This window comes from Nesoenas mayeri (assembly GCF_963082525.1).
Source record: "Nesoenas mayeri genome assembly, chromosome: 2".
In the NCBI taxonomy this organism is placed as follows: domain Eukaryota; kingdom Metazoa; phylum Chordata; class Aves; order Columbiformes; family Columbidae; genus Nesoenas; species Nesoenas mayeri.
In genome coordinates this window covers 18,317,494-18,338,207 of record NC_137543.1, presented here as the reverse complement: position 1 = coordinate 18,338,207, position 20,714 = coordinate 18,317,494, and the positions used below count along the sequence as shown (strand labels likewise).

Genomic DNA, 20,714 nt, shown 5'->3' with positions numbered 1-20,714 from the left:
GTTTGTTTTTTTTTTTTTTTTTTCCCAATGCTCTCACATTTAACCCCATTGAGAATTTCAGCTCTTATTTATCCCAAATTGTAAGTATTTCTCTAGCTGAGGGTATAAGGATAAAAAGATAAATCTCAAAACTGCTGTATAATTTTCAAACGGACAAACAAACAAACAACAAAAAAAAAAACCTTTCTTCCACAATCTCATTTTTGACTTAAGAAAGTGTTAATAAAATATCATTTACAAATCCTGAAAAATATGGCTTAATTTGGTCTTATGTTTACTGTAGAATTTATATATTTTTCAGTCACATATTACTCCATTGAAGGTAAACCCTTATCCATCTCTGCAACTTCTCTTCAATGACCACATTGCAAAGCTTGGGTTCGTTTTCCAGTGACTTTTCAGATAAGATTCCAAATAAATTACTACAGGGCTGTTTTCTTACACTTTCTCGTTTACCAAGAAGAACAGTTATATTCTTCCCACATATTTTCTCCTTTGCAAAAGATCCACTGTACCTTATTTTCCTGCAACTCTAAAATCAATGTATCATACCTAGAGATAACAAGGGCAAATGTAGCATTTTTATGTAGCCTCAGCAATTTCAGAATGCTTTTTCACTGTGGACACTTACAAGCAAATCATATTGACACAGTGGCATCATTTGGTAGTAAGAGGAGATTGTGCAATAGCTGGAGGAATAATTTTGAGAGACACACTTTGCCACTATAACACTTTAAGGAGCTTTAAATGGGACATCCAGTTGGAGCGATTTAACATCTAGATGAAGAACTATCACACTATTTGTACAAAATAGAACATGAGGATCACAGATTAGCATAATTCTCTGTTAGGGAAGTCTTATTTTTATGTTATCAATAGATCATTACTAAAGGAATACATCAACAGTATACTTTGTAATGATTTTCATGCCCTCACAGAGAAAAATGATGACATTCAGAACTGAACTTGTCTCTTATTGAGTTCCATTATTTATTATTTTTCCCTCTACATTTATTTCTAAATTATATTATTTATTCAATCCATAAATATATATTAAACTGCCATTTATATGCTGCCACTCTGAAAATGTGTCTCAGTAAGCTGAAACAGTTCCTTTTCTTCAAAATAATAGGAATTTTTTGTCAGATATTTACTTGTCAACAGCTAGTCATAATGTAAAATTTAGCACAATGAGTAACCTTTTAAACAACTCTTCTCTCATTACATGAATTCCTTTTTCATGCTATAATATAAATAAAATCTTCATTTAAGTCTTCGCTTCAGATTCTTCTGTTGATACCAAGGCTAAATATCAATGACTTCTTCCAGCTAATCTCTGTCTAAGATAAGGCATTTCCTCCTCAACACAGAAAAAACATTCATCCTCTTTTAATCGGAACAAATTAATGTGCATACAACCGTTACTTGGACTATAAACTTTTAGGGACTTCCTGTTGTGTAGAAAGCATTAGAACCTAGTCCACACCTGGAATCCCAGGAATTACTACAATAAAAATAAACAAAAACAAACATCAGAAATACAATTCCTACTTCATGTCTGCAAACATAGACCTACACCTGTAGCAGAGAATACTGGACTTATATACAATAAAAATAGGCAGAAAAAGAGAAGAGGGTTTATTTACCTTTTCCATGGGTAACATCCACAGTCCATGTACAATTCAAAGAATTTGGATACAGGTCAGGATAACCAGGGGACAAAATTGTTCCACTAGGTCCTCTAACATCTCCACCACATAAAGCTAGAAATAACAAATATAATAATAATAAAATAATTAATATAAAACTTAGAGATGAGAGAAAATATATGAAAATATTAAAACACATCCCCCCCCCCCTTCTGGCTTTAAAATTATTCAAAAATTGCTGGTCAGCAATTCCACATATAACTACAACCCATTTTTACACAATAATAAAATAACCAATTAATAATTAACAATTCTATAGGTATTAATCCCTAGCTGTTTTTTCATATTTTATTGAGACTTTGTGAAAATCACAAGTTCAGCAGGAAGATGAAGGTAGACAAAGATATGGATTCAAACAATATAGATGTGTCCACAAGCTAAGGCTGGTAAGTTAAAATGCTACAGAGTAGATGTTGCTATTGAAGAATTACTGACTGAAAATATTATTGCAGGGAAGCATGACATCCTTTGTTGTATCTAATTATTGCATATGCATCTGTATCTTTAACGTAAATGATAATGACAATTGACAAGATGAGAACAAGTCTTTCTACAGTATCAATAGTAACTTTGTAAAAGTAATCAGTAATTGAGCAATATAAAAATTAAATTACAGCTTGAATTAATACAAAATACAAAAATAAAATCTTACAACACTGGCATAAATATCTTCACATTTCACTGTTACATTTTAATGCTGAGTTTTCCATTCCAGAGCTTTTGAAGTACTAAACAAATTGAGTAATTTTTAGTGGTGAAGAGGCTCTTATTCCTTAGAATTATCTTTTTATCAAAAACAATGATTAAAACTCACTACCAAGCAAAGTTATTACATGATACTTCTCTGAATATAGATTATTTCAGAAGGACATTATAAAAGAAATTAGTATTTCTACTTTTTTTTCCTTCAATATTAAAAACACCTATTTCTTTTATTTTTCTTAGCCTAATTATACACATTACTAAAACTATTTTGTAGCAATGTTCCAGAATACATAAAAACCCAGTAAACTATATTATTGCCACCAGACTTCAGTCAAATAATATTTACTGTTCTAGGAATGCTAATTGCAGTTCTTAATATGAGCAGCTCTTCCAAATCAACACAAACTCTCCCTTTTCAGCCTTCAGTAGTCAAACTTTCAACCAGTGTCCTTTCAGAATTGTTACAGGTATCAACTGTACCTTCTCTGAGCCCAGACCTTAACCTAAGCCAGTATTCAGCACTCCCATTTTTAACGATAAGGTTTTCTCTTCAGCCGATGCTAAAGCTGTTAAAAGGGACTTTGAAAGATAAGTAAATGGCAGTTACTTGTCTGCAATTCCAATCGATACAACTATCAACCCCTCTTCGCCTTGTCTAAGCTGATTCTCACCTGCTGCTCATGTCTGTGCTTCCCAGTTGCTGCCACAGGACTGAGGGTAAGGGAAGGAGCCTGTCACATGCTGGAGAAGCAACACCTCTTCCTGAGAGAGGCTGCCTCGTCTGCACTAGCTGGTTTAACTGGCTCCTACTCCTCATATAATCTCAGCAGCAGCTACCAATGTAGCACTCAACAACATGGATGGTAACAGTGGGAGAAATTTGGCCTTCCAATATCTGAACAGTGTTCAAACAACATTTTCATACTTCCTCAAGAGAAAGGTGGTGTAATGTGTTACATCATGCAATTTATTCTACTATATCTTGCTATTTATTCTATTTATGACAAATTCTGCCACACATTGATGGGGTAAATCATGAAAGTTACAGCCTTATTTTCTTTTGCTATTAATGCTATTTATTTGAGAATAAATACATTGACTGGGCATTATTTCTGCTTGTAGAAGTACATTCAAAACTAACTTGAGTACCAGCCATACAGCGTATGGAAAGAATATCCCTAATTTACCTTCTGTTTTACCCTCTACCTAAGCAGATGTTTGTCACAAGGAAATACATGCATTTTTCAGACATTTCACTAACACTGTGGAATGTTTTCATAAAGGTCAATAATTTTTCATAGTGAGGTTACTTGCATTCCATGCCACCATTATCTTTAGGGCGTGAATAAAAATAAATATACATTTAACTAGAGTTTTCTTATAAAGCAGAAATGAAATCTTTTGTCCTATTTCTAGCCTTTTGGCCTAGTTGTAAGCTGAAAATTTGCAGATCCCGTACCTTATGCTGAAATAGAACGTTCTAGGACCACAACTGCCTAATCTCATAATTGTCACCACAGGAGAATAACCTCCCAGCATACTAATTTTCCTCCTCACTTCTCTGATGAAGAGATAATGAAGATAAGCACTGTCCACTTATGACCAAATCTGGTTATATTTAGATATTAGTAAAACAGAGTCAGGGGCACGGCAGCATGTTATTTGAGCTTCTGATTCTACCTACTTTTTCCATACCCTAGGTCAGCCCTATTAAATAAGAAAATGCAATTAGTTTTTATAATCATGGGAAACATCACAAACAAATAATGTATTTTACAGTGGGTGTTTGGAAAACCTTTCAGGCACCCCAATGGTGACAAAACGTATCTGGCACACCATCAGGCACTCAATGTAAGTCTGTGAAGGCTAGCAGATGGCAAACAAAAGGCATCAAGGGACCAGTATTTTACAAAACAAAGCCAAGTTGACAGATCTGAAATGTAAAATGTACTCTGGTCCTGATAAGATGGCAAACAGCCTAAGCATATGATATCACTCCTAGTATCTGATAGTTTTTCAGAGTGCAAAGGAAAACAGAAAGCAAAAACAAGAGCTATAAAGATGACTAGGGGTCTGGAGCACCTTTCTTATGAGGAAAGGCTGAGAGAGCTGAGTCTGTTCAGCCTAGAGAAGGCTGAGAGGGGATCTTATCATGTTTATAAATATCCCAAGGGTGGATGTCAAGAGGATGGGGCCAAATTCCTTTCAGTGGTACCCAATAATAGAATGAGGGGCAACAGGCACAGGTTGAAGCATAGGAGGTTCCCTCTGAATATGAGGAGAAACTTCTTTACTTTGAGGGCACCAGAGCACTGGAAAAGGCTGCCCATAGAGGTTGTGGAATCTCCTTCTCTGCAGACATTCAAAACCCGCCTGGACACATTCACGTGTGATCTACTCTAGGTGAACCTGCTTTAGCAGGTGGGTTGGATTAAATCATCTCCGGAGGTCCCTTCCAACCCCGACCATTCTGTGATTCTGTGATATGAAAATAAACACAGCAAAAGATAAAATCCACACATTTTTCCAGATTTCACAAGGAACTATTCTTTCACTTTATCTGATTTACAGAGATAGAAGCTAGGACAGGCTAAAAGTAGAGTGAATAGGTAAGCAGATAAATGAAGCATGAGTTTGGTGTTCTAATGTGGAAAATGAAATAACATGTTGCTAACACACAAATTGATAATTTATTATGCAAGCAGAGAAGATGAATCAAGACAGAATCACAGACATGCCTAATTTATTTTTCTCTCCATTACTATGTTTTCAGAATAGTGAGAAACAAAATAAGAAAAAATAAAGAGAAGAAATATAGAAGAGACTGTATGAAATACAGATAGTTGCCTGGATGTATAGTACAAAGTATCCCTACATCACTACAGTGATCAAAAATGATGTGACAGCTTAAGAAGCAAGTTTTGAATAGCCGTGAATGAAGATCAAAATTTAATAGTATAGTTCAGTGGCTAAACCAGTTGTTTAGCCAAAATGAATTCTTACAGTGTTGGGTTGATTACTTACACTTTCTTTTGTTGTGAATGATCACAACTGTATTCATTTTGCTTAGCAACATGACCAGTCATAACGAAGAGGACAATAAGCAACACTATCTTAGAAAATGGCCCTATATAGTTCGAAAATATTTTTGGCCCAAACAATTTTAGAACATTTACTTAGGCTATTCATAAGTGTCTCAGTGGGAGACACACAGGCTATGCCTTACCCTGAAATACACTAACAGTTGTAAAGAAAGCACTTCACTTGTGTCATTCATAAAATTATTGAGTCCCATTTCAGGCCATATTTCATGGTAGTATAAAACTATTATAGAAAATACATCTTCCAGTACTAGAAACAGTCTCATAATTTGTAGCCGAAATGTATTCATGGTCCACCTTCACCCATTTTTCTACTGCAAAACTGTCATTAGGTTATTTACCCTCTTGGAGAGTCACTTTGGAAGGCTTGCAAAGCACTTCAGTATCTCTCACTTTGATGCCGTTAAATGAGACAGGTTTTCTTAATCTACTACTGTTAGATACATTTTCCATCTTTATGACCACTGCATTACCAATTGCAAGTACCTACCTGTCTTTCTTGTCACAGCAGTTGTGCTACACAAATGTCTCTGGGACACTTCACGTTAGATTGTGGCAGCAGCTAATAAGCAAGGAAGGTGACATTTTTGTTCTTAGATTATTTTCATTTTTTTCATGTCCTCTGTTCTATTTTTAACATATTTATATTTCACTGCAGAAGTCAGTCTGTATAATGTCTTCCTACAGAGGCCAGCCTATATAGCTAGCTTAACACTCGTTCACAGAAAAGCCTCTTACATTTTGGTTTTTATACCATGAAATAAAACTAAACAGGCACTAATTATGTTCTTCAAATAAGGTTTACTACTTATTTAAAACTAATTTATTTTGATGTAACACAAGTCATTCTCAAAGTTACGAAGGATATAGCAACAAGACGAAGTTATCAAGAAAACTGGATGTGAGAAGGGGGTCACCATATCCAAGAAGGATGGAACACTATCAAGAGAATGCATTTGTTATTTTAGTACTGCAATATTTCTACATGTGGTGCTCACTAGCAATGCAATTAAAATAAGTCATATTATTGTCCCTTTTTAGCCTGCCTGAAGACCTTAATATGTGGGAAATTAACAACATTTTCCTTATTTTCAAATTATATCACCTACAATTTTTGAGACATAAGTATTTTTCAAGACACTAGCCATGGGCCATTAACCACAACTCAGAAACTATTATGCAATGATGTATCTCAATTTTCTCCAAAAAAAAAAAAAAAGAAAATACACACAAGACAAACAGAAACCTTCAGGAAAACAAAAAACAAAACAAAACAAAACCCCACCTTTTTTTTTTTTTTTTGGTAAGGTCAGGTGGCTGCAAGTATAAACAATTGTAAAATATTTGTTTTCAAAGGTGATGGGGGGAGAAACTATACATTTATAATTGATTAGTCATAATGATTAATTTTACAAATCGTTTAAAGAATCACAGGAAAGACTAATAACATATGCTAGTTTAGAAAGAATGACACAGTGAAGATAAGCCCATTTATACATAGACGTGTTTGTCCACATATAAATCTAAACATAAGGATATTTTCATTTATTGTGTAATTTGATAAAAACAGGGAACTATAAATATAGTTAAAAATTATTGTAACAGCAAATTAGAATTTGAATCTTACATACTGTTCTTCATAGATCAAGGATTTTCAACATCTCTCCCCCTTAATTACGGAATATCTTATATGTCTTAAAATGGGATTCAGTCAAGTAGTAACAAGTAAATAACAATACGAACATCAAATAATTACAATCAGCTTCTGGAAAGAAACCTTGGGCTTGAGTTACATCACAGAAGAGATTAATCTAATAGAAATTAGTGTAGGCTAGATCAGTCAAAACCTAAAATGTTCTATTTTTACCTTCTTATATAAATCTGAAACAGATCAAGACATGCTATTCTTTTCCAATTATGGCATCTACCACACTGAATATTTGCAGCAAGTTTATTAACAGTTGTATTTTAATAAAAAGTATTGGGTTTAGTTTAGAAATATCTTAACAGAAACGACATAACGTCTCTGCCATATTTACTGGATACGTTCCTTGTGGTAGTGAACAAGTTATATTTGCTAATTCATTTGGACATCTAGGTCATTTCAACATAAACATTAAAGGTTTTTCATCTTGCTTGAACATTTTTCTTGCTATTACTTTTCTAAAGTACATGGAGTTTGAATGGAATGTCAGTATTTATTATTCATTCAAATAATGAATAAGAATTTTTATGTATTAGCATTTGACTTCATGTTATGATGATTAGGGATCTAACTTTTACATTCATTTTCCTGACATTTTTAATTGCATTAATATAATACTTCATATATTGGGTAGAATAGGATTTGCCACATATATTCAAAGCTTTAATGCAAAATTATAATATAATATTCATACAGAAAGGACATGATAAGACAGAATTTTGTCTTCTTTGTTAAGCATTGGGAGGAGATTACAGTCAAGAAATTCAAGGATGTTCAGATAGATAGGTATCCAGCAAGTCATATGTAGATGTTAAATAGAAATGGTGTAAATGTAATACAGGCAATATTTTCTAAGCAAAGCTCAAACCTATCTATTTTCTCTCTCTTAAGTATGACTATTTGCCGAAGGCTTGTGTATATTCTCATTTGAAAAGAATGGTTATTATTTATTTGTATGGTTTTTTTCCCCTAGGTAATGTGTCCCATGTTTATAGCATATAGACCAAACCACATCTTCAGATCAACTATTTCAAAATAAATAAATGTACACAAAAACATTCATTGTTTTTCTCTGCTCTGTGTGGATAAGAAAACTGTTTATCCATGGACCAAAGAAAGAAAAAAAAAAAAAAAATGAAAGCCTAGGCCTTGATCAGTGCCTCCCCTTCTGAAAGGAAGTAAAGTATTTTGCAATGACTGATCCAGAAATTGGTCATGCTTAAAAAAAACTGAGGTATTTTTAACAGTTTCTTCATAACAGCCTACAGACTAATTTGTTTACTGAAAAGAGACTGATGGTTTGATAAAGATCAAAGGTTTTACTCTTCATTCTTTGAAGAAGCCTTAACTTTATGATTGTATAACTTATTTTAACACAGCTGATTTGCTGTCTTGAAAACTGTTAAGGAATTCAAATACTGTAAAAATTCATGTAGCTTTCACCACAGTGAAAAGATGAAAGGTAATGGGTGTAAGTGGAGAATGGGAACTTCTCAGCAGATATTAAGAATAACTATTTTGTGGTCAAACAATGTCACAAGTTGCCCATGGAAGAAATTAAACCTAGCCCCTTGGAGATAAAACTCAGTTCTGTAGGATCCTCAGCAACCTGATCTAATATTCAGATTGGACTTACTTTTTGGGGTATGGGTTTCAACTAGATGACATTCTGAGGTTTCTTTCAGCTGTTATTGTTGTATGATTCCAAAAATATTTTCCTTAAATATTTCTCTTTAAAGCACAGAAATAGATTCTACTATCCTCAAAAGTCAGAAAGCTCTTCTTTTTTTTTTTTCTGTTTCAGAAATGCTTTGCCATACTTTTGTATACATAAAACTGTTTGCATATGTATGCAGACACACACAGAGGATACATATGTGCACTGAGGAATAGTGTGCACACCTTACCTATATAGATACATATAAAAATCAAAACTAAAGAAATTACCTAATAAATCCTTCATGCTTACCAGTTATTGAAATATGAATGCCATAAGCCTGCCATAAGAACTCAGGCCAAGTTTTAGAGAAAGAAAGTTTGTTCATGTTTTAAACCAACATTCTCACTATTGTCTAAATGCTTCTGCAGATAATGAAGTGTGACTTCCCTGATAAGCTTTTTGAGATGCTTATCTGTGTAACATCCAAACACCTCGTGAAAAAATTAGTTTACACTCCTTTAAAGAACAGAATTGTAGTCAACACCATCTTCAACTTGGAGGAAGAACTGGTCCTAAGGAATCTATTTATTTTACTTTTCTACACTGTTTTCCTCCTCCAAAACACTCATGAGTTGTCAGAATGTCTGCACAATCATTGTGGTCTGTCTGCATGTCACTGCATAGTGTATTTGTAAAAAAGAGATGCAATTAGCAAAAAGAACAATCAAGAAAGAACTCTAATCCTCCAAAACTGTCAGAGTAATATATTGAATGAGTGGGAACAGTGATCAACGGGTTTATTGGTGGCACGATTAATACAAACCCATCCTCGTAGTTTACGGAAAGAACAGCCCATTTAGCAAATGGCTTTTTTTCCCTGGAGGTTCAAGGACTCTGGATCCTGTTTAAAAACATTCCACCAGAGAATAAATTCAGCAATGAAATTAAAATTAGTTCAACCATGAATTGATTAAATTTACTAGAATAAATGTACTTAATCCTGCCTTCAGAGCATATTTATTCAATGGACAATTGCTATTTAGCAATGTGCTCTGGAAAATAAAAAAAAAAAAAGATCTTATTTACTTAATGAACTGCATGCTAGTTCAGCATCTTGAGGAAGATATTTATCACAATATATAAGTTTATTTCACAGCAGAGCATTGTATTCATAGGGAGGGTGTGAATACTGTTTGTTTTAGGTAGTTCAGCATCTAGTGCCTACCACTGTAAGAAAACACATCATATGTTAGACTGTGAGCTGTGGGAACCCTGTGATTCCTCATTCCAAGTACCTGGCTGAAAAGCAGAATCCATTAGGAAACAGATTTGCTGAACTACAGAGTGCCATTTTCAGGGAAGTGATTATCCACACCCATTTCTACCACCACAAATTTTGAGTATCATCATATATTGGTATGTTCAACCCACGGAAATATGAAAAACCAAACATAAACCCAAAGCATTTCCTAACTAAATGAGATGAAGTCCAAGAAAACCCCTACTACTTTTTAAAAAAAGAAATCCAATGAAAATGAATATATTTTCATATGGCAAATCAACAATGATTCAGTGAGCTTTTTCATTCGTTTTCATTCCAATTCAGCTTTTTCTTTCTAATTGAGTGTCCTAAGACACTAAGAACTATTCTAGAAGATATACTATCATGTACAACTTTTTTTATCATCAGAAAAGCATATGTCATGCTCAAAGGAAAAAACTTATTTTGAGAGGAAATCAGCTCAAGTACACACCTTAATAAACATTGTAAATTATTTTCTTAATATTAACTGTAATTTAAATCCCCCTAACTGGGAAAAGTGATTAAAATTAACAATTCAGATAACAAGAGATGACTGAAACTATGAGATAATTTTTCAAGCAGATTTTTTAATGACATGTTGGCAACCGCAAAACTGTATGACATGTTACTCAAAACCATTTTTGTCTGGTTTAACAGTCACCATGTGTGATATGGCTCTAATCAATTCCTACAGTGACTGAGGGCTGTCAAGTTCTGTTAACAATCTAGGAACACAGTAATCAGCATGAAACAGGAAAAAATGCAGATTTATGAGTCATGTACAAATAAACCACATCTCATGTTTTGTATGTCAGCACTCCTGTGTCTGTAGATGGATAACCAAACACAGATATTTGTAGTTTGTAATAAGTACTTTACAAGCAGATGCATAATACATTAATCTTGCATACCTAGAGCTATTTGGCAATCAGCTCACACTAACATACGTTCAGATAACTTTATCTTCAAAACCTGCTGATCTAAAGAATTATATATTATTCTTTACTTTTATTACTAAATATCTCATCACACAGAAGTATATAGTATTTGTGTCCTCAGACTACTCTTTTTTTTCCCAATATTTAGGTCATTTTGACTAATAATAGTTTGGCAAAATGTGTATATTTTAAGGTATTCTGTACTTTATCCATCCATCTTACCATCACAAGTTGGGAGTGGATGACTCCACCAGTGATTTTTTTCACATAGCAAAGGCTCCTCATGACTCAGCCTATAACCTGGATCACAACTAAATGAGACTGTGGAACCTATAGAGAAGTCATGTCCATAACGACGTCCATGCACTGGTATGCCAGGATCCAAGCAAGAGTAAGTATTAACAGTAACACCTAGATTAAAACAAAACAAAACAAAACAAAGAAACAATAAGGAAAATAATTAAACAACCAACCAACAGAGTTTTAAAAATTAATTTAAGTAATTCACTGTGCTGTGAGTGGGGGCGTTATCACACATGTTCAGTGAATTATCCTTGTACTGTGTTTCTCTGTGTTACTGTTACAAGACTCTATGGTTAATTAATTGCATCTTGCCATTGTTGCAGAGAAAACACATAATTTACAGGATATTTTGCTTGATCCTATCTCAGTAATATTAAGTGATTTTTTCCCTGATGCTGATGTTGATAAACCTTGATGATTGCTCAGATTTCTGATTTCCAGCCTTCATTTTTCCCAATCAAGCTTTTTTATCCTAGCTAAAATGCTTTATTTTTTATTCGATATTTATCCTTGAAATATTTACATAGATCAACTATTTACATAAATAATTTTCATGCCTACTTTATTTGGTATGTGAGATATTCAGAAGATAATAGCAGAGAAAGCAGTAAAAATGTCTTGAAAAAAGAATTTTAATTCATGCTAAAAAATTAAACCTTTTAGATTATTTCCCAGTGAGAAGTTTAGTTTCATTGTAAAATAATCAGGGGGAAAAAAATAAAAATAAAAAATAAAAAATAAAATCTCTAGGATTATTACTGAAATTGGCAAATTACAAGAAGTATTCAGCATTTTTTTAAATGGATGTTATTCCTTTTATTCCTACACAAAAGTCATAAAATATCCTTTCTTAGAAAGAAATTCAGCATCCAAAGAAATGATTAGCATAGCAAATAAGAACATATAAAAGACTTCAGCTTGCAATAGTATATTTGAAGAGAGAAATGCTAAACAGAGAAACATTAATCACTGTTATTATCATCCAGAAAAAGGTAACTAGAATTGGGTTGTGCTGGATGATATAATACAATGAACCATTAAGAATTAAACAAAAATAAAATTAATACTAGATGTCTGTATATAAACAAAGGTTGTTAACCAGAAAAAAATAGAGAAAATGGGGTTTTTTGTGTACAAGTGGTAAGGATGTATATTGTCAATGTTCTCTGATAGCATAAATTTAACTTTCATTCTTCACCAGTGTAAAGATAATTGTTGGGTGGGGATCAATTTTAGAAAAAATGGGATTTTTGTAATAAAATTGAACAGTTCAATTGCAGTGAAATTTTAGATTTCCTTTCCAACTTTCTTTAATTAAAGCGGATTGATATAAGGATATTTGTAATAAGTATGGCTTTTATCTTTTTTGCTGTTCACATTCCCAAAGTGTAATTTCTACCATTTAACATTATTCATTTAGCCAGTCATTTTAAGAATTTAGTGTTCTCCGCTGGCAATATTAGCCTAGTTTACTGTAAGGATAGGCGGCTTTCCAACTTCAGAAAGGATAATAACTTAGCAAAATCATCATTTCTTCACAGTATAGAAGATGATAGAAATGGAAGTATGTGGGTGAAGGCTAGGAGGCTAAGACAGTGAAGAATTTTGTAATAACAATAGGTTGGTGGGCTTATTTGTAGTTTAATTGGTTGGTTGGTTTGGGGTATTTTTGGATAAATAGCCAGAACTTGTTTCAAATCATCCTAAAATTTGTCCAGCAAAGTCACCTCCACATATATTATATTTAATATCCTTATAATTACTGGTCAGGAACTGTGAAAATGGCCAAAAATAGTGCAAAATTGATTGGTGGTAGTTCCAATAAGAAGGAGTATAAAAAAGAAATGGAGAGATAACAATGTGCTCATGACCTTTAGTAAGCAAATTAGAAGTGATTACGAAAATATTATTTCACATGAAAATATGACTTATTACAACAAAAGGTAAACTTAGAAACATGAAACACAGATGACATGCTAATATATCAACCTATACAAATTTTAAGAATTCATAAAGTACGTAATCTAACAGACCCCTTCAGCAGTGTAATTTATATGACTAGAATAACGAAAAAAGAATACTTCTGTCAGAACACACATGCAGGTTTTTGGGTTCCTGAAAATCCATAATCATAGGTTGATTTTCAGCTCATTAGTGGAAACTACATTTGCCATTACCTTCAGTTAGAGCTACAGGTACAGCAGTCAGGACAGTAATTCAGGTATTCGCTTAAATTTTAATAATCTTCCTGATCTCATGCAGTTTTACACACAAAACCAATGTATTATATGAAGAATAATAATAATTAAAACAAAACAAAACATAAAAGTGACACCCAGAAGAAAGGTGTTTCTTTCCTGTTGTGATGTTCTGGTTCTTAAGACATGGAGCAGTACAGAAATGACGTTAAATAGTAAATGAAATTATTGTTCATCTCTTCTGCAGTTTAACATCACTAAATCTTTTTAAGTTTGAGAAATCACAGGAATTTACCAAAGATGATACCTGTGCACCTATCCGTAACTAAGATAAGGGAAATCAAGTCATATAATTCAGAATTACTTACTTTCATAGTGAATCTTGAAGCCATTGTTAGAACGACTGTTGTCAGTTGTGAAGAGAAGATATATGAAATTGCTACTGCTAAACAGGAATTGTGGGACCTGTGTGCCATTGTAAGATCCCAAAAGTGGAGATAATAGATTTGGTCCATCATGAACTTCCAAAACATCATAATTGAGTTCTGTCTGAAATCTGCAATCGAAGAAACACACAGAGGCACCAATTTAAGAAGCAGTTAAAACACAAGTCAGTAAAGTCATACAAAGTGAGCCATATTTTAAAATTATGTTCCTTTCCTGATCATATAATTTTAATTATTTTTCCATATACCTATTTTACAATATCAATATAATAGTATTAATTATCCTATTTAATTAATACAATAACCAAATTTCAGGTTAGTGCCATAGTAAGATGAGAAGTAAATTTAAAGTCCTTGAGCTGGTTTGTATTGTAGGAAACTAAAGCCAGAAACAGATAATCTGTTAGCAAAGGTTAATATTATTTTTGTATACTATTTCATAGCACTTAAAAAAAAAAAAAAAAAGTGAATTATATAGAGGGTGATTTGATTCATTCTCCTATTGTATCCATTCCATTTGGCACAAATATCATCAAGGTACTTTATATTATCAAAGAATCACACTCTCAGTTTCTACCCTTAAAATCAGCTGTATGCAGGGATAGAATTATTTGAATCTGCTCTGAGACTTGTGGCCTTGTGCCAGTTGAGACTCAGTCCAAAGTAGTGGTACAAGTTATGGCAAATAAAAAAAAAATTCCCATTTAGAAAACACTGCAGAGCAAAATGTGTGTTTACAGATAGCATGTGTGCTGCCTCTGTCAAGGAAAGAATGAGTATGACAGTGCTGCTAGATCTCTCCTTGCTTGTCTTGTTTTAGATGGTATCAACAATCCCAAACAACTGTTAGATATTTTGACAGTGGTTTCTCTCTTTCTTGCTATCACAGACCTTATATCAATCATACTGTTTTAATGGACTCTTTGATGGATTATTGAAAAGGCCTTTAAGAACAAAAAATTAAAAATAACAGTAGGATCTGATATGGACCCTTCAGATATTCCTAATTCTCACTCTGATTCACTTAGATACCTAATTCAGTTTTGTGAAATTCAGTCAAGGAACTGTATGATTCACGCTAATATACTGAAAAAATCTGTATTTCAGTATTTATGTCCCATGAGTCTGAACCTATCGATCTAAAAGAGTTTGTTGAAAGAGGAAAAGCCAAATTAAACCTCCAAAACATGTGTTTGCTTTTATCCATGTCCTGCTCCTACTAAATAACATAGAAAGGAGCACAGAAATAAAGTAAAAGAGTTTTGGAAATTAAGCAGGATAAGCCTAGAAGCAGAAGAACTGAAAATTTGTCTTTTTTTGTTAGTTTCCACATGAGCTAAAAATGATGTGTAACTAAAAAATCTACTAGGCAATTACTTCAATTACTTGGGTTTTTTTCAGTAATTTTTCTGCTCCTCCCTTCCCCCCCACCTCCCTAATCCATACAAAACTGAAGCCATCTTGGAAAACAAATACTATAACCTTGCTCTGATTTCTTTGTTTCTTTATTAAAAACATACTTAAGAGAGGCACTGACCTCATAAATGCAAAATAACTTATCAGGTCAGTCAAGACATGATGAAATTAAGTCTCCAAAGACGTAACAGAAATCCTCTCTTAAGTACTTGTTGCTCAAAGAGTACATATAACACCACAAACGTCAGAAAAGTCAGGAGATGAAAAAAACAAACGAGCACTGAAGAAAAAGTGAGGACAATTTTGTAGTGAAATGAGCTGAAAGAAATTTGAAGAGGGGATTACGTACAATGCCTTTGCTTGGTCATTGGGCTCAGAAAAGTATTCCATTTAAATTTAATTTATAAAGGTGATGCTAATATCATTTTTTTCTTGAACGCTTTTCATCTTGATGATCAACTTATCTGATATATTTACATACCATCTGTTTATTCCCTGTTGTCAGAAAACAGTAGGGATTTATTGGAAACTGAATAAAAAATACTTTGTCCTCATGTAAGAAGACACTGATGTTCTTTCCTGTTTAACCGGTCACTACTCTTTAACCTGCATGGCTTTGTTACTGTGTGAGGTCTCTTCTTATAGTGGACTCACAAAAACTTATCCAAGCAGATAGGAGTAAAAACAAACTTTTACACAGGAGGTGACACATACTTTTTAATCTTCTTTAAAGATATAAAGCTTGCATCTAAGTTTCTAGAACACAACTTATCGACTCAATGAAGTGTCAGGATATCAGTATTCACATTAGTATATATACATATTGTATGCTCATTAGTCAAATGTGACTAGTACTCCAATCACTAGTTTACTGATTAACATCCATAACATTTAAATACTCATAATTATGCTTTGTGATAATTCATTAAATGAAGAATGGCACTACCATTTCTTACTTCTATCATTTCAATTCAGTCTAAAAAGCTACTGACTTATAACAAAAATCCAACAGTTTATCTATCGTAGCTGCCTCTACAAAAGGAGTAAACTATTTTGAGCATACATGCATAATCATAAAACAGGATATAAAATGTTATTATGAAACCTCAAAATTTCATAGTCATTATTATAAGCTTTGTCTGTAAATCTCTTTCCATGGCATAGGAAAATTTTAGCATACAGTTGTAGAATGCAGTACCTCACACATATGCAATGTCATAAGACAGAAGCCATAGGAAGAGAAGAAGATGGGAGATTAAAAGGAAATAAATCACTGAGCAAATGGTAAATTGTATAATGTTAATATGTCACTCTGGAGGAAATCTGCATTACTAATAACTATTCCCTTCCTCTTAGAATATCCAAAAAAGAAAGGATGCAAAGACCTTACAATTGTACTATAAATGTTTTACCTTGATTGAGAAACTGAAAAAATATTTCGAACCGCTAAAGATACTGTGGAAGTTTTAGTGTTTGCACTAAGAAAAGCTAGAAAAAGTATTTGTCTTTCTTTTTCCGGACAAAGGTGAAATGTAAAGAAGTGGACAAAATATTTGTTTGTTTGTTTCTTTTTAATGAAATGGGAAATATATTTGGCTGTAGTTTTAAATGTGCATATTTCAACAAAATTAACCTTCTGTCCTAAGTCCAGCTGAAGATTTGCAAGCAAAAGGAGCAGAGCAAGGACATTCAAAACAGAATGAGTCTTTAAAAATAATGTTATAGATGAATGTAAGTCTCTGAATGTAAGTTTGAATTATGTGAAAAATAATAGTCTAAGTAAGTTAACATTAGTAGTCTACTAAATTATTTCTTCCAGTGTACTTTGAAGATTTATTTCATTATTTGTTTTATGTAATAACTTTTTTATTTACATCCAAACATGTAATTACATATCTGAATGTATTTCTGTGAAGACATATAGATTTATTTTTACACGTACTCCTCCACAGAAAGACATAAGCATACGAACACCTGTATGTAAGTAGGGGCTCTCTAGATTAATCTTGCTGCATTTGAGCAATATGTATATAAGTCCAATTTATAGCAAATGACAAGAGTGTCCAGTAAGAGCAGCAATGGAAAAAGAAATGTCATAATGTCATGATAAGATTAGCTTATAAAGAGGACAGAAGATCTCTCTGTGCTCTGAAGACACCACATCTTGTTCTTATTGCTCTTACCTACAAGACTAATAGAGGTTGTGCAATTTTATAACAACATGTTAATGCATTACAAACAGAAAGTGTACACAAGAGACTGTCAGATATAATGAAATTCAGCTGAAATTCTGGCTGACATAGAATTTTGCAAATACAAAGGAAAAGGCTTTTCAATTTGAAATTACTGTCCACAACAAATATGAGGTTGAAAATGAAATGCTAATTTAAAAATAAGTTATTTGAAATTATATTTTTCTTTTTCAAAAACTTGAGTTAATGAAAGCTCCAAAATTTTCATTTTACAATGAAAGACAATGAGGAAAAGCAATAATTTTATTTTAATTTTGAACTAATATGAGTTTAATTAACTTCTACAAGAGGGATTTATTAACTTTTCTTTTATATTTTAATTAGCAAAAATTTGGTAAATCTTCATTTTAAGGTGATGTACAGCATTAATGATTTTAGAATACTAGCTTTCATTTGATGTTAAGGCTTGGAAATACCTTCAAAGTGTCCATATTACCTGTTGTCTGATGGTACATAATGACATGCGAACTCTTTACTATAGTGTAAAATATAGTACTAGAAAAAACTTTTACACAATCTCATCACAATGAGAAATTTTGCTAAGAGAAAGTGGTAATTTTCATACTATGCTAAAAATGACTCTTCAATTGTATTAAAGTGAAATTATATCTTCTCTTTTAAGTTGAGTTGACCAGGAGTAGTTAAAATACTTTGCACAAATAATAAGCAAGAAGTACTTGGATGATATTTGTGTGCTATAATTTTGATTATCAAAGGTCCTCTTTTCCTGGATCATCATCTAACTTCATGAATATCTACCATTAAGAAGAATCTAAAACAGCCTTGAAAATAGGTAGAATGAAGCATTTTTTTAAATTATATTTTCTATTTTGCTTTCTCATAAAAAGCCTAAATGAAATGCCCGTGTCTTTCTAGCATGAAAAATATAAGATCGTCAGCACATTTCGATCCTTGGAATAAAGAAGGAACTTAAGTAACAGGCAATAATGTAGGAAAAGTGGAACGTTGGAGTAATTTGGGGAAATTCAAACTCCATCCTGAGGGCACAGAGTCTTTTCACAGAAACAAATCAGCCAATTTGGTAATTAAATATTCACAATGGATAAAAATATGAAAACTGAATTAAATGCATTCATAACTGATTCAGATTTTCAGAGCTGAAGATTTCATAGGTCTGAGAGAAAATAATATTTTGTAAGTACACTTCATCATAACAATATGGTTATGAGCAAAGGAAACATGCTAATCTTTAAAAACAGACACAATTTTTAACTGGGCTAGACAGGCTAAAATATATGCAAGAGGGTAGGGATTTCAAAAGCTTTTCAGTGCATCAAAGTAGAAATTACACTGAAAATAAAACTTATGCTCTGAAGGCACTAAGGTATTTTAAAAAATCTTACTTGACAATACAATTCCTTGATTTTAGGCATAGTGCAAATTAATGTTGTAACAGAGCTAATAAACTCCTTCTGGGTAAAAATTGGAAGATATTAAATAAGAAAAACATTAGCCAAGACCTTTCAAATGTAATTTTGATAGAGTGTCCTGGTTCAGCTTCTATCACCCACTCACAATTCAGGGAATCTTTATAATACCCTGGCCAGCCTGGAGAGAGGATTACTCCACTGGGAGATGAAAAATGCCCACCACATGGAGCTAAAAATGAAACAAAGACAATGGTATATGTAATTAATAATTATCACTTTCAACATAGGACATCTATACCGAACAATTTTTAAAAATTCAGTTGCAAGAAGATGTAACAAAGCTTTGAAACTTACAGACTCCTGTAGGGCTCACAATTAGACAGAGACAACTGAATTAAAACCTCAATAAGATAAAATAAACTGTTCAATAGTCCATGACAAAGCTTTTTAAACTGTATTCTTAAAGGCAAAATCTATTTTCCTGTAACAAAGGACATACAACAAAATATAGTGTTTATAAATTGCCATTACTTCTGCTTTCATTTGTGAGCAGAGAAATTTGAAAATCTTGCAAAAGTTTCAGGTGAGTATCAAGCTAGATACTAGTGAATTAATATTCTAGCTTTGACATGGATCCACTGTCAGACCACACGCATTTTTCTTGTCATGTTGGCAATTCAAATTCCTCATTCATGAAAAAGACATACTTACCATCTGTAGGAGATTAGTTGATACTTTTGAAGCTTTTGGCAAATAAATATGTATTAAACACTGTAATATGTACATCAGTAACCAAAAATACTAGAAATAACTAGAAATAACCTCAGAGATCATGAGTAAATATAAGCTAAGACAACTGTATTAGGACATAACTGAAACCAAAGTTGTTGGTAATCATATTTAAAGTTTTTCAATGGCTTAATGACACATTAATTACAGGTAGGTATTACAACGATGAAGAACATTTATTTGATAAGAATTCTTCTAAAATAGTTGAAGAGAATCTGTGACAGAGGGAAGTTTCCATTAGCTGATTAGTGTCAAGAAAGTCATAGGGCAGAAGTGAAAAATCTCAGAAGTAATACTCACATTTGACTGATGCTGATTTTGACTATGGACAGTGGTAGTCTATCCCAAAGATGGTATAATCTCACAGGTGCAAAGAATAGGAACAGTAAAACCAATACTGCTGAGGGACAGATTTTTTTTAGGTTTAAGTCTGGCAAAATTCTGTGCAGGTTTTTAATTCCATGCATGAAAATAAAACATGTGCTTGTAAAGTCAAGCACTTGTCTCATCAGTCTTTTGTGAGATCATCAGTGGTATGGGTGGGTGAGGATAAGAACATGGGAATGCTTGGAATGTTTTTGTTTATTTGTTTTCAGTAGGAGATTGATATTCCCTGAATAGAGAAGTTAATTCACAGAACTATCTTGAATTCTATACATCTAAGAAATACAGTAGCTCCATAACTAGAAGTATTAACATATTTAAAATGGGTAACAAATCTTAAGTGTTTTTCCAGCAATTTAAAATATCTAGGACAACTTATAAATTCAATGCATATTCAGTGCAGTAAATTGAATA

The 20,714-nt window shown here is 32.7% G+C and overlaps 1 protein-coding gene across 3 annotated transcripts in view; it reads right to left on the bottom strand.

The window, feature by feature from the left end:
- The window catches only part of CSMD3 (CUB and Sushi multiple domains 3), a gene marked incomplete at its 5' end in the record, with an annotated part of 620,447 nt that overhangs the window by 233,233 nt on the left and 366,500 nt on the right, over nt 1-20,714 (bottom strand). For all 3 annotated transcript variants that reach the window (XM_080338547.1, XM_080338548.1, XM_080338549.1), the window contains 4 exons: nt 1,647-1,763; nt 11,344-11,532; nt 13,991-14,178; nt 19,218-19,356. In XM_080338547.1, coding sequence (XP_080194673.1) covers nt 1,647-1,763; nt 11,344-11,532; nt 13,991-14,178; nt 19,218-19,356 — 633 coding nt within the window. The remainder of the gene's footprint in view (nt 1-1,646; nt 1,764-11,343; nt 11,533-13,990; nt 14,179-19,217; nt 19,357-20,714) is intronic.